The sequence below is a fragment of the Ursus americanus genome, chromosome 8, assembly GCF_024610735.1.
Source record: "Ursus americanus isolate L20-20 chromosome 8, mUrsAme1.1.p, whole genome shotgun sequence".
NCBI lineage: Eukaryota > Metazoa > Chordata > Mammalia > Carnivora > Ursidae > Ursus > Ursus americanus.
In genome coordinates, this window is record NC_142134.1 from 51,213,317 (window position 1) to 51,224,476 (window position 11,160).

An 11,160-nucleotide genomic window follows, 5' to 3' on the forward strand; every position below is an offset into this window, starting at 1 on the left:
GCCCAGGGAGCACCCGTCACCTTGCTCCAGCGGCTGGGGGTCTGCTGGTTTCTCGGGTTTATACATCAGAGCCTCTCGTTCTGCACCCACTGCACCACCGTGTCCGTCATATTTCTCTTCTATAATCATAATATTTCTTGTTATTCTAGATAGAAGGCTCATAAAAAATTCGGTTTTCATTAGGGGCCATAAGAGATTCCAGGAGCTCAAGACCCTGACTTTGGGAAACATTGTAGTTACTTTACGCAGAAACGAACTGTTAAATCCACGAAGTTGTTCCCTCTGTGTTAGGTAGCTGTTGAAGTTTAAATGTTTTTAACCATTGCATACATACTCTGTTTACCGCTGACCTGCTGGCTGCTCGCTCAGCTAACACTCGTGACCAGAGCATGTGCTGGTAGAGGCTTCTTTTCTAATGCACTGATAACTGTTGTTTGCACAGAGATTTTGCTTATGTAGCAAGAGACAAAGATACAAGAATTTTGAAATGTCATGTGTTTCGATGTGACACACCAGCCAAAGCCATCGCCACAAGTCTCCACGAAATCTGTTCCAAGGTAAGGTGGGTCAGGACGCAGTAGTCCGTCCTTCTGTCTTTTCTCACTGTCTGATCAGGGAAGGGGGTGTGGTCAGGGTCTCACCCTGGTGACGTCCCGATGCTTTAGCCAGAGTCACAGAGCCTCAGAGTCTCAGAATGAGGACAGGCAGGTGGGCATCGCCGGACCAGCCCCCACTCCTTCCCTCCAGCAGAGCAGTCCTGATAGAAACATCCTCATCCTGTGCCTGGGACCTCTGTTGACCTCTGTTAACAGGGTCTTATACTTTTCAGGAGACTGTTCTATCATTGAGCAGCTCTGGCTGGCACAGAGTTCTTCCTTGTGTACACCTGAAATCATCCTCTCTAGAACCTCCACGTAGCTACGTGAGATGTGTGGTCTGTAGCACAGAGAAAGAGTCCTCCATCTTGTCTCTTTGCCTGGGCAGCCCGTTACTGTTTGAAGACCTGTGACGCTGTCAGCTGTACCTGTATGTTTGGAGGTGCTGGACAGGTATCTGTCCAGTCTTCCTGCCCCTGTCTTCCTCCTTTCTCCAGAATCCCCACCCCCATCTCTTTTGGGTCCCAAGGTTTCGAGGCTCCTGCCCCTCTTCTTCTGCATACTCTAGTTGGTTCCCCTGAACGAGCACAGTGTTCCAAGGGCGAGCCAGTAGAGAAAAGACCACGGGCCTTTCTGTCCCTTGACCTCTGAGCCGTACAGTACTCGGATGATTGATGTTTTTAGCGACCACGCCACTTGCCGGCTTGTGTTCAAATAGTGGTGGGCAGATCCCCAGGGCGCTGTGTTCACGGATGGCCTGCAGCCAGGCCTTTCCACTCCCCAGACTGACTGACTCTAAACATGGCACTGGGTCATCACCTCTGCTGAGCGTCACCTTTCTGGTTTGAGGCGATGTCAAGAGCCGGCCTCGTGACCGTGCTCCCTCAGCTAGCCGTGCCCGGGCTGTAGCCTGGTGTCTGAGCGGCAGGAGAAAGCAGGTGCCAGCCACATTCCCTAAGGGAGGGGAAGGAGCTGGGGCTCTGATCCCGCTGACCAGGGCGGGCAGGGTGGGAGGTGGTCTGGCGATCACCATCACTCCAGCATCGACAGGCCCGGGCACAGCCTGCAGCTTTGCAGCACGCTCCCTCCTTGGCACTGTCTTCGTTCAGTCATGCAGCAGATAGCACGAGCACCACTTATGTGCCAGGTGCTGTTCTAAGAACACAGCAGAGACTGAAACAGAAAAGAAAATCCTGGTCCTTGTGGAGCTTGTGTTCTCTTGTCAGGCCCCCAGAACCTGGCCTAGCACAGAGGAAGTGCTCAGTAAAAATGTGCTGTTGTTACTGGTAGCAGCGCTCTGGCCCGCAGTCCTAGGCACATACCGGGAGAGGGCTGGCGGGGAGCTCTGGGGCCGAAGCGACTTCTGTTCCACCTGGAATGCAAAGCTTGGACTGGGAATGAAGATATGAGTGGGATCACTGAAGGGGGGGGGCGGTTTCAGTCCCCAAACCAACAGCACTGTGTGAACAGGAGCGAAAAGTGAGGCTTGCGCCCCTCGCAGCAAGCCACCAATTTGGTAGACAGCTGACAGAGTTGAGAGGAGCAGTCGTGATAGCAGTGAATATTTCCGAGCGCTGACGCTGAATCCTCAGAACTGGCATGGCGTTATCACTGGGGATGGAAATACTAGGATACCCATGTGCGAAGAGGAAATGAGGCACGAGAGGTCAGGTGACTGGCCCGAGGTCACACAGCTAGTAAGTAGCGCAGGTGGGATTTGAACCCACAAACACTATCCCCAGAGCCCTGAAAAGAGTGCTTAGAAGCCAGCACTCAGAAGCAATGGGGAAAGTCCGTTGCCATGGGTCCCACTGACTGCCGTGGGCCAGCAGAGAGTATTTGTTTGGGTTGTTTCTCTAGAGGCGGGAGCCTGGTGAATGGAGGAATCATTTCTGAGCAATCAGGAGACGGCTCCTCGGAGGCGTAGGCCTTCACTTGTTGCTGCTGGGGAAAACGAGCACAATTCTCAAAGCCACTCAGCGATCCAGGGGTGGGAAGTCAGCGTAGGCTGAAGCCCGTTTGACTTGGAAGTCAGGTCAGCTCAGACCCGTTACTGGCGGGACTAGCTGAAGACCTGGGCTCTGTAGCTACGGACCACAGGCGTATTTTCTCTTCTTCAGATTATGGCCGAACGGAAGAATGCCAAAGCCCTGGCCTGCAGTTCCTTACAGGAAAGAGCCAATGTGAACCTCGACGTGCCCTTGCAAGGTAGGTCAGCGGCAGCTGTCTGTCCCCATCAGAGCCAGAGGCTCTTCCCTGGTTCCGGAGAAAGCATGCTCAACCCAGCAGATGCTCGCTGAGCAAGCACCAGGCGTCCTCCTGGACACAGAATTAATTTTGTGTCAATAGGATGAGCACAAAAGGCCAGGGTGAGCTTTGCTGTTATCAGACAAGATGAAAGAATATTGTCTTTAGTGGTTTCATAACTCACATACAGCATGGGATAAGAGCCAGCTAGTTTAAAAATTTGTGGGTTGATGTGAAAAAAAAATTTGTTTCCTAATATAATGATGATTGTTTTTTTTTTCAAAGATTTTATTTATTTATTCGACAGAGAGAGAGACAGCCAGCAAGAGAGGGAACACAAGCAGGGGGAGTGAGAGAGGAAGAAGCAGGCTCCGAGCGGAGGAGCCTGATGTGGGGCTCGATCCCATAACGCCGGGATCACGCCCTGAGCCGAAGGCAGACGCTTAACCGCTGTGCCACCCAGGCGCCCCATTAATATAATGATGATTGTTAAGCAGACTTATTGTGGTGATTGTTTTTGCAATATATACAAATATCAAGTCACGGTGTTCTGCACCTGAAACCAACATAATGCGCTGTGTCAGTTACACCTCAATGAAATAAAAATCTGGGTATTTGGGGGGATTCTGTTTAGTTACTTCTCCTGTCCCTGTGCCCTGTGTGATTAAATCTCCTTGGGCATCAGCCACACCTCACAATAGGCCATCGGAAGCTGTTATTTAGCAGATACGAGAACGACAGTCGCAGCCTTAACGCACCCATTGCACTTCGTGCTTTCAAATGCTTCCCCGCCTAGAAATGCAAGTCGGGTGGGATTTGGGTTGGCGCAGCCCCGGTGTCTGCTGGGAGAGAGGCTCTCCTCCCAGAACAGGTGCTGCATCTTCCTCTGCGAACAGGGCGCTGTGGCACAGGTGGTGCTCTGGGCACTCCAGAGCAGACGCAGAGCAGTGCCTGCGTTGCTGCGTATGTTGGAACCGCTGTGAAAGATCTCTCGCTTTTGTTCTCTGTAGTAGATTTTCCAACGCCAAAGACTGAGCTGGTGCAGAAGTTCCACGTGCAGTACTTGGGCATGTTACCTGTAGACAAGCCGGTCGGTACGTGCAACACTTATGTCCTTTCTCTGTGCGAGTGTTCAGGAGCCCCTGGGAGGAGCCCCCCCCCCCCGGAGGGTGGGGGCTGCTCTTCTACCCCCTTTCCTGGTGTCGAATCAGGCCCCTGCACTGTCACCAGCCACAGCACCTAAACGGTCCTTATCAAAAGAGCAGTAGGGGACAGGCTAAGCTGCTCTGTCCCGTTGTCCCCAGAATAGAGGGACTTCAACAAGGCAGGCACGTAGTTCTCATTCGCGCAGCAGTCCGGAGACGCGTGGTCCAGGGCTGTGGAGGGCCCTGCTGTTCCCAGAGGGAGCCTCCGTCTCTGGGGCCAGATGCGTGGCCCAGGGCTGTGGAGGACCCTGCTGTTCCCAGAGGGGAACAGGGTCTCTGGGCCCAGGGTACCTGTTTCTGTCCTTCTAGACCCCTGGGCAGGGAGAAAGGGCTGAGGGAGCCCTCATGCTTTCCAGCTATGACCCCAAAGCACCACGCACCACAGTCAGCTCCCATCCCAGGGGCCGAACTCAGTCGCTCGGCCACACCACGCTGACAGGAGGCTGGGAGATGGAGCCTTTCCCTGGGTAGAAAAGGCTGAGGAGAAATCAGACCCCTCATGCCCTGCTTGGGAGAAATGATACAGCCGCTTTGGAAAAAAGTCCGGCAGTTCCTCAAAAGGTCAAACACAGAGTTACCGTTGGACTCAGCCCTTGCGCTCCTGGGAGTATATCCAAGCCGAGCGAAAACATCTGTCCGCACAAACACTCGCAGCCGCATTAGTCATCATAGTCGGAAAGTGGAAACAAATGTCCGTCGACTGACGAACGGATTTATAAAATGTGATACTGCAAAACAGAACAAAACACCGTGATGCCACTGTACCGTGTAATTTTATTCAGGGGTAAAAAGGCATCAGGGACTGACACATGCTCCAACATGGGTCAGCCTGGAAGGCAGGACGCCAGACGAAAGCAGCCAGATACAAAGAACCACGTACTGTGTGGTTCCATGTGTACGAAACGTCCAGCAGAGACAACCCTCTGGAGATAGAAATTAGATCAGTAATTGCTTAAGACCAGGGGTCGGGGAAGAACTAGATGGTCACCCCTAAAGTTTACAGGGTTTCTTTTCGGGGTGATGAGAATGTTCTAAAATGGATTGTGGTGACGGTCGTGCCGCTCTGACTATACTACAAACTCTTGCATCGTACACTTGATACCTCAGGAGAGTCGCTGTCCCACCTCCCCGCTCCGCTGCCACAGAAAACGGCCGCGCCAATGCCCAGCCAAAGGGCCCCCTTGCACAGTGCATCCTCCTCACGTACAAGGCCTTACACACTTGGCCTCATTTAAGTAGCAGAGTCAGGTGGAGGAAGATCGGGATGTTCTGGCAAGTGCTGCCTGGCTTCCGTTCCGTTCCTTTTCCCAAGGCTCCTTGCTTAGGAAGAAATAGCATTTGCCTAACTACTAGTTATATAGTCAGGACTAGGGCCTCTTCGGAAAGAGAGTAGTACCGTGGTCCAGTTAGACAGGACATCACCCACTCCACCTCTCCGGGGGTTCTCATGACGCTTCTTTCTGTTGAAAAGGCTGGCATTTTTTTTTTCTTTCAAGCAATGAAATGATCAAATGAAGTGTCTTCTAGGGCTAAAAAACAAAAATCAAATAAACAAAAAAACAGATCAGTTTGGGTGTAGCTGTGACTGGGTGGTTTGGGCCCGCGTTGGGGAGTGACAGATGGCTTTAGGACCTTGTTCAGCGATCTGTTCCTTCCACAGGAATGGATACCCTGAACAATGCCATAGAAAATCTTATGACCTCATCCAACAAGGAGGACTGGCCGTCGGTGAACATGAATGTGGCCGATGCTACTGTGACCGCCACCAGTGACAAGGTGAGCAGGCTCCGACGCGCGGTTACAGTGACACTTTGGGTGCAGTAGTCTCCCGAGAGACACAGACACATAGCCAGGGCTTGACCTCTGGGGGGTTGGGGCGGTGGGGGATAACACTTAATTGTGATTAAAATAGCCTGCATTTTTAAAGAAAACCTTTCTTTTTCTGTCCTTTGTGTCTGGATCTCAGCACCACTTTGCTTTTCTTTGAACTAAGAAGCTTCTCTTCCGGTGCTCCCAATTCCTTCTTCCCCGTGTGCCCGAGAGATTGAAATCATTTGCTAGAGGCACCCGTGTGCTGCCGACAGTCACTCCTTGTGGGCTCTGGTTTTCTGGGTCCTCTCCCGGCTTCAGTGTGGACGGGCTGTTTGTCTGGAGTTGGGGCACAGGAGCTGGTTCGGTTGTGGAAGGTCCTGGGGTTGGTTCTGTCCGCAGTAGCAGGGGCCGTTGGTCATTGAGAGAGGCCAGCATTAGTCTCAGAACAAATTATCCCAGTTTTTATGGTTGAGGAAACTGAGGCACAAGGAGATCGAATAAGCCTGTGGTCACAAGAGCTAGAAGCAGCAGGCTCAGGATTCGGTCCAGGCAGTCTGCCCCAGACTCCTGACCACTTTTCAGTTCTCCCTCTGTGAGGCACCTGTCGAGGAAAGACCCCAAGGCGTTGGCCTGCTCTTGATTCTGTCCACTGGGAGCTCACCTTCGAGCCCAGAAGGACTTAGGAGTAAGAAGATGCTCCCTGGCCCTGCCTCTCCAGCCTGCCAGGCTGCGTCTTCTTAAGTCTTTAAACGTGTCACGCCCTTTTCTCCCTCAGCATCTGCAGGTGCTGCCCCCTCTGTGCCGCACCCCTTTGCCCACCAGCCCTGACCCGGATCTCAACCTAAACATCATTTCTCCCAAGAAAACTTCATGGCGTCTCAGGTTCTTTTCATTTGCCTCTGAAAGAATTCCATAGCACCTGAATGAATATTTAGTAAGTCGAGATGTTAATGACCCAGAAGTCAACATTCTGGATGTGTTTACTAATTCAAAAATTGCATATGGTTCCTGCAGAGGATGTGGTGTTCATAAGAATGAATTCTGAACATTTCTTTACCCTGCATCATATGGATACCATATGGACACCAGTTTGTGGGGGGAAGGAAGTTATTTGGCAGCTTTTCTACACTGTTTTAGCTAGAAATAGGATTCAGTGTGCTATTTAGCATGGGAAGGAGAACTGGATGGAAAGAGATCCCATGCTCCTTTTCTCTCGGTGCTGTGAGGTTTCCAGCGGGTTCTCCTGGGCAAAAGGGTTTCAAGCCGCTGGGTGCCTTGGATGAGCAAAGCCTAAGAAGTTTTCTTGACCCCGTGCCTACCTACCCACAGTGAATGCACAGGCTTGGAGTGTGGTAGCCAGAGAGCAGAACACACGTGACCACAGGCAAGTTCAGAGCAGGACCAAATGTCAGGGAGACACCCACATAGCAGGGATGGCCTCCCCAGACACATTTAGAAACTCGCCTTTCTAGAAAAATACAAGCCCTTGCTAAATCCAGCCTAGCTATATATTTGTAATACCAGTGTCTCTGTGTGGCCACTCCAGGCTTGATTCTGTGGTTCAAGAAATGAACCCGTTTAGGACCGTGGCCAGGCTTCACGGCGAGCAGGCTGCTGAACGGCGTGTCTTGCAGGATGAAGAGGAGGTCTTGGTGGAGTGCCGCGTGCGATTCCTGTCCTTCATGGGCGTCGGGAAGGATGTCCATACGTTCGCCTTCATCATGGACACCGGGAACCAGCGCTTCGAGTGCCATGTTTTCTGGTGCGAGCCAAACGCGGGTAACGTGTCGGAGGCGGTGCAGGCCGCCTGCATGGTGAGTGCCTCTCCCCCCGCCGCTGCTTCTGTGCTGCGGGCAGCTCGGTGCCGAGCTCCTCGGTGAGCGGAAAGTAGGTCTCCTCTCTGAAGTGACGCTCTGCCGTGTCACGCCCTCATTCCTGCGGACACGACCCGTGGTGACGCGCAGTTTGCCGTCTCAGTGGCCAAAGGCGCCGACCGGAAGCCGGGCTGCGTGGAGCCCCGTTCTGTAGAGACCACTGAAAGCAGCGATCTTCAGAACTACAGATTGGAGGATTTTTAGTCTTGGTCCCTAATTAATTTCCGTATATTCAGGAAATGTTGGGCATGTATGAGTGGGTGCTGTTTAGAACCAACTTAGTACTTAAAAAATGCAGTGTATTGAATGAGTTTTATTTCATGTAGCTGGTTTAAGCACATTGGTCTCCCATATTTCATTTGTGTCTGTGAACTCAGTCCTTATAACAACATTTGTACGGTGGTGGTTCTGTTTTACATGTAAATGAGAAACCAGGCTCAGGAAAGGACGGGCCTCAGGGCACAGAGGCGGTAAGTGACAAAGCCCGCGTTCAACCCCGAGTGTTTCGGGTGACAACAGCTGTGTTCTTTGTACCATGGAGAGGATTTCAAACAAACAAAAATACCTCATCCTTCATTCTGCAAATATCCTTTGAACACCTATGATGCCGGGCACTGAAAAAGTTCTAGAGAAACTGAGGGAACAGTATGAATGTAGGCATCCAAACCTAGGGTGGGTGGTAACCCTTAGCAACAGCAGGCCGGGCAGCTGCCGAGTAAAGGAGGGGAGGTCCGTATCACAAAGGGCCTATGAGGTCATGCCAAGGTGTTTGTCTTCAGCAAACATTGTTAAGTAGGAGCGATGAATTGATATTGGGTTTAAAAAGCATACTCCCCCAAAAAAAGAAACCAAAAGAGAGGATGGGTTGAAAGGACAAGGCTGAGGTGGGGCGCTCGGCCAGGACGCCATTGTACTGGTCCACAGGAGGGTTTCGGAGGGTCTAAACCAGGAGCGTGGCGGTGGGGTAAAGCAGGGGCAGACGACTTGGGATGTTCTAGAGGACCGCCTGGCGGGGGTGAGCAATACTGAATCTGAAGCACCTCTTCTTCATTTCATTCAACCCCCCCATTTATGGGCTGGACTCCGGGAAGTTCAAGTAGGGCTAAGATACAATCCTTGCATTACAGAGCTTAGCTACAGGGGGAGACACATAACTCACATGCCGGTGTAGTGTCACCGGTGCTGTAAGCCAAAGTGCAAGACCACACTGGACTGAGAAGTGGCCAGGAGGGAAAAGACGCACAGACCCTGAAAGTTGACCAAGGCCTGACAGGGAAGGGGTAGCTCGAAGCTTGAAGTAAGGGGTTTGCCTCTTGTTTTACCCGTGGCGGGGGGTGGGGGGGGCAGGGGGAGTCGCACATATTTTAGGCTGAGGGAAATGAGCTCCAAAGCTGGATTGGAATGAGGATTCTAGGGGCGCCTGAGTGGCTCCGTCGGTTAAGTGTCTGCCTTCAGCTCAGGTCATGATCCCAGAGTCCTGGGATCAAGTCCCACATCAGGCTCCCTGCTCAGTGGGGAGCCTGCTTCTCCCTCTCTCTCAAATAATCAAAAGCTTAAAAATAAAAAAAAGAAATGAGGATCATATATACAGTTGGGGCAAGGTCTTGGTGGTAGATTAAGAGCCTAAGGCTGGGGTTTAGTGTCCTCATTGGGTCACAGTGACTTCGAGGCTAGCCAGATGCTGAGAGTCCAAGAGGAACAGGGGCGTTGCGGGCGGTTGCTAGAGCTCTCTGTCGTTCATACGTGGTGAACACGCAGTTGCTGGGTGAAGGCTGAAGCTGAGGATGAGGTGGGCTGTCGATGGCGAAGGTTAGGCACAAGAAAAGGGAGCCAGCTGACTTTTCCCTTAAAAGATGCCTTTGATTGGAGAGGGAAGGAGGGAGGAGGGAGGGGAAGAGCTGGTGCCGTTTGCTCATGAGCCGGCGTCACTGTGACCACAGACCTTTGACAGGTGCTGTGGAGCTCATAACTCAGATCTGCCTGCCAGTGAAGGGCAGGGCAGGGCCGGGGGCGGGGGCAGAGCTGATGGAGGGGTGCAGAGGAACCCCCAGACCCGGCACAGGAGACTGAGACGGGATGAAGACAAGAGGAAATGAAAGCACCCAGTCAAGGAAAAATGGAGGATGACAATTTAGGTATTTCAGGAAATTGAGAAAGGATCATAACAGATGGTTTTCGTCGTGAAATGAATGGCTTTTAGCCTTAATTGTACAATTTAAATGCTGGTGACAATTAAATAATTAGCTTTATCACTGGTTGCAGTTTGTTTCCTGATTCCTAGACTCATTTTCTCTCTGAGACAGTTTTTACTCATTTGCTTGCGATTTTAACTGTAATAGGGCGACCAGCTGAAGCGGCCCGGCCAATCCAGTGCAGGGCGCACTGACAGTGTCACACTCTTCTTCACACTCAGATCCCAGCACTTCCGACCCAGTGGCTTTCCTCTCGTGCAGTCAGATCTGCATGGATCTCTGAACTGTCTGCGTGTGAATTTATACCATCTGGAATATTGTGGTCTTGACACACTCTTTTGAATCTACTTAATTTTTAGGCATGTTTTGCAGCTGTGCGTTATAGGCCCAGCTGAAGATATTCGGGTGCAATCTAGGAGGAGAGAGGGAGCCTTCCTGAAATTCATCAGGTGCAGTTTTGACTCGCACGGGACCCACGTCCCAGTAGAGATTCCTAGCCCCGTGTACCGTGATGCCACCCCCACCCGCTTACAGATCTGCGCTTTGGAAATGTGGGGGTTGGGTTGTGATGCAGACCCAGCAAAGTGCCTTACACAGAGGGAGCGAGAAATCCCTTCTCGGAGGATTGGGTCGAGAGGGGCTGGTTCTGTAGCGTCTGGGCACGGTGACTCGGAGCCCTTCCTGGAGGTAGCCTGTTCCCCATTCTACTAAAGAACCTATTGATATTTCTGTAGAGTTTTAAAAAAATTAGCCATGGAGTTAATTGTTTTAAAGTGCTTGGATTAGGAAAAAACATACTTGGTAAATTTTAACCTTATCTAATTTTGAAGATTTATCTTTTCATTAATATAAAAGTGGATGGATTGTGTTATATTTCTGAGGGAGAGGAACGGTGTTCCCAGCAGTACTAATGAACACGTAAAAATCCATGAGGATTTGGGGGCACCTGGCCGACTCGGTCAGTGGCGCGTGCAGCTCTTGATCTTGGGGTCGTGAGTTTGAGCCCCACGTTGGGTATAGAGATTACTTAAAATTTTAAAATCCATTAGGATTTAGACTTGCAGATAAAATGTACCTGAAATCTTTACACATCATTCTTTTTTATTAAAGCTGGAACCAGGAAGGGGAACGAACATTTATGAATGCCTTCGATGCTGCCAGGCCTGTTTGCAGCATTCTGCAAGGACTCCTTAATCCTAGCACCCTCTGTAAAGGTCCCAGTTTCGTGCCATTT

General features: G+C 51.3%; 1 protein-coding gene across 10 annotated transcripts in view; it reads left to right on the forward strand.

Annotated features, from left to right (window-relative positions):
• APBB2 (amyloid beta precursor protein binding family B member 2) overlaps window positions 1-11,160 on the forward strand; it is a 358,694-nt gene that overhangs the window by 343,054 nt on the left and 4,480 nt on the right. For 9 of the 10 annotated variants that reach the window (XM_087864178.1, XM_045816074.2, XM_045816077.2 and 6 more), the window contains 5 exons: window positions 443-557; window positions 2,717-2,804; window positions 3,854-3,937; window positions 5,709-5,824; window positions 7,495-7,674. In XM_087864178.1, the coding sequence (XP_087720304.1) occupies window positions 443-557; window positions 2,717-2,804; window positions 3,854-3,937; window positions 5,709-5,824; window positions 7,495-7,674 (583 nt within the window). The remainder of the gene's footprint in view (window positions 1-442; window positions 558-2,716; window positions 2,805-3,853; window positions 3,938-5,708; window positions 5,825-7,494; window positions 7,675-11,160) is intronic. The other variant, XM_045816080.2, reaches the window with a different exon arrangement.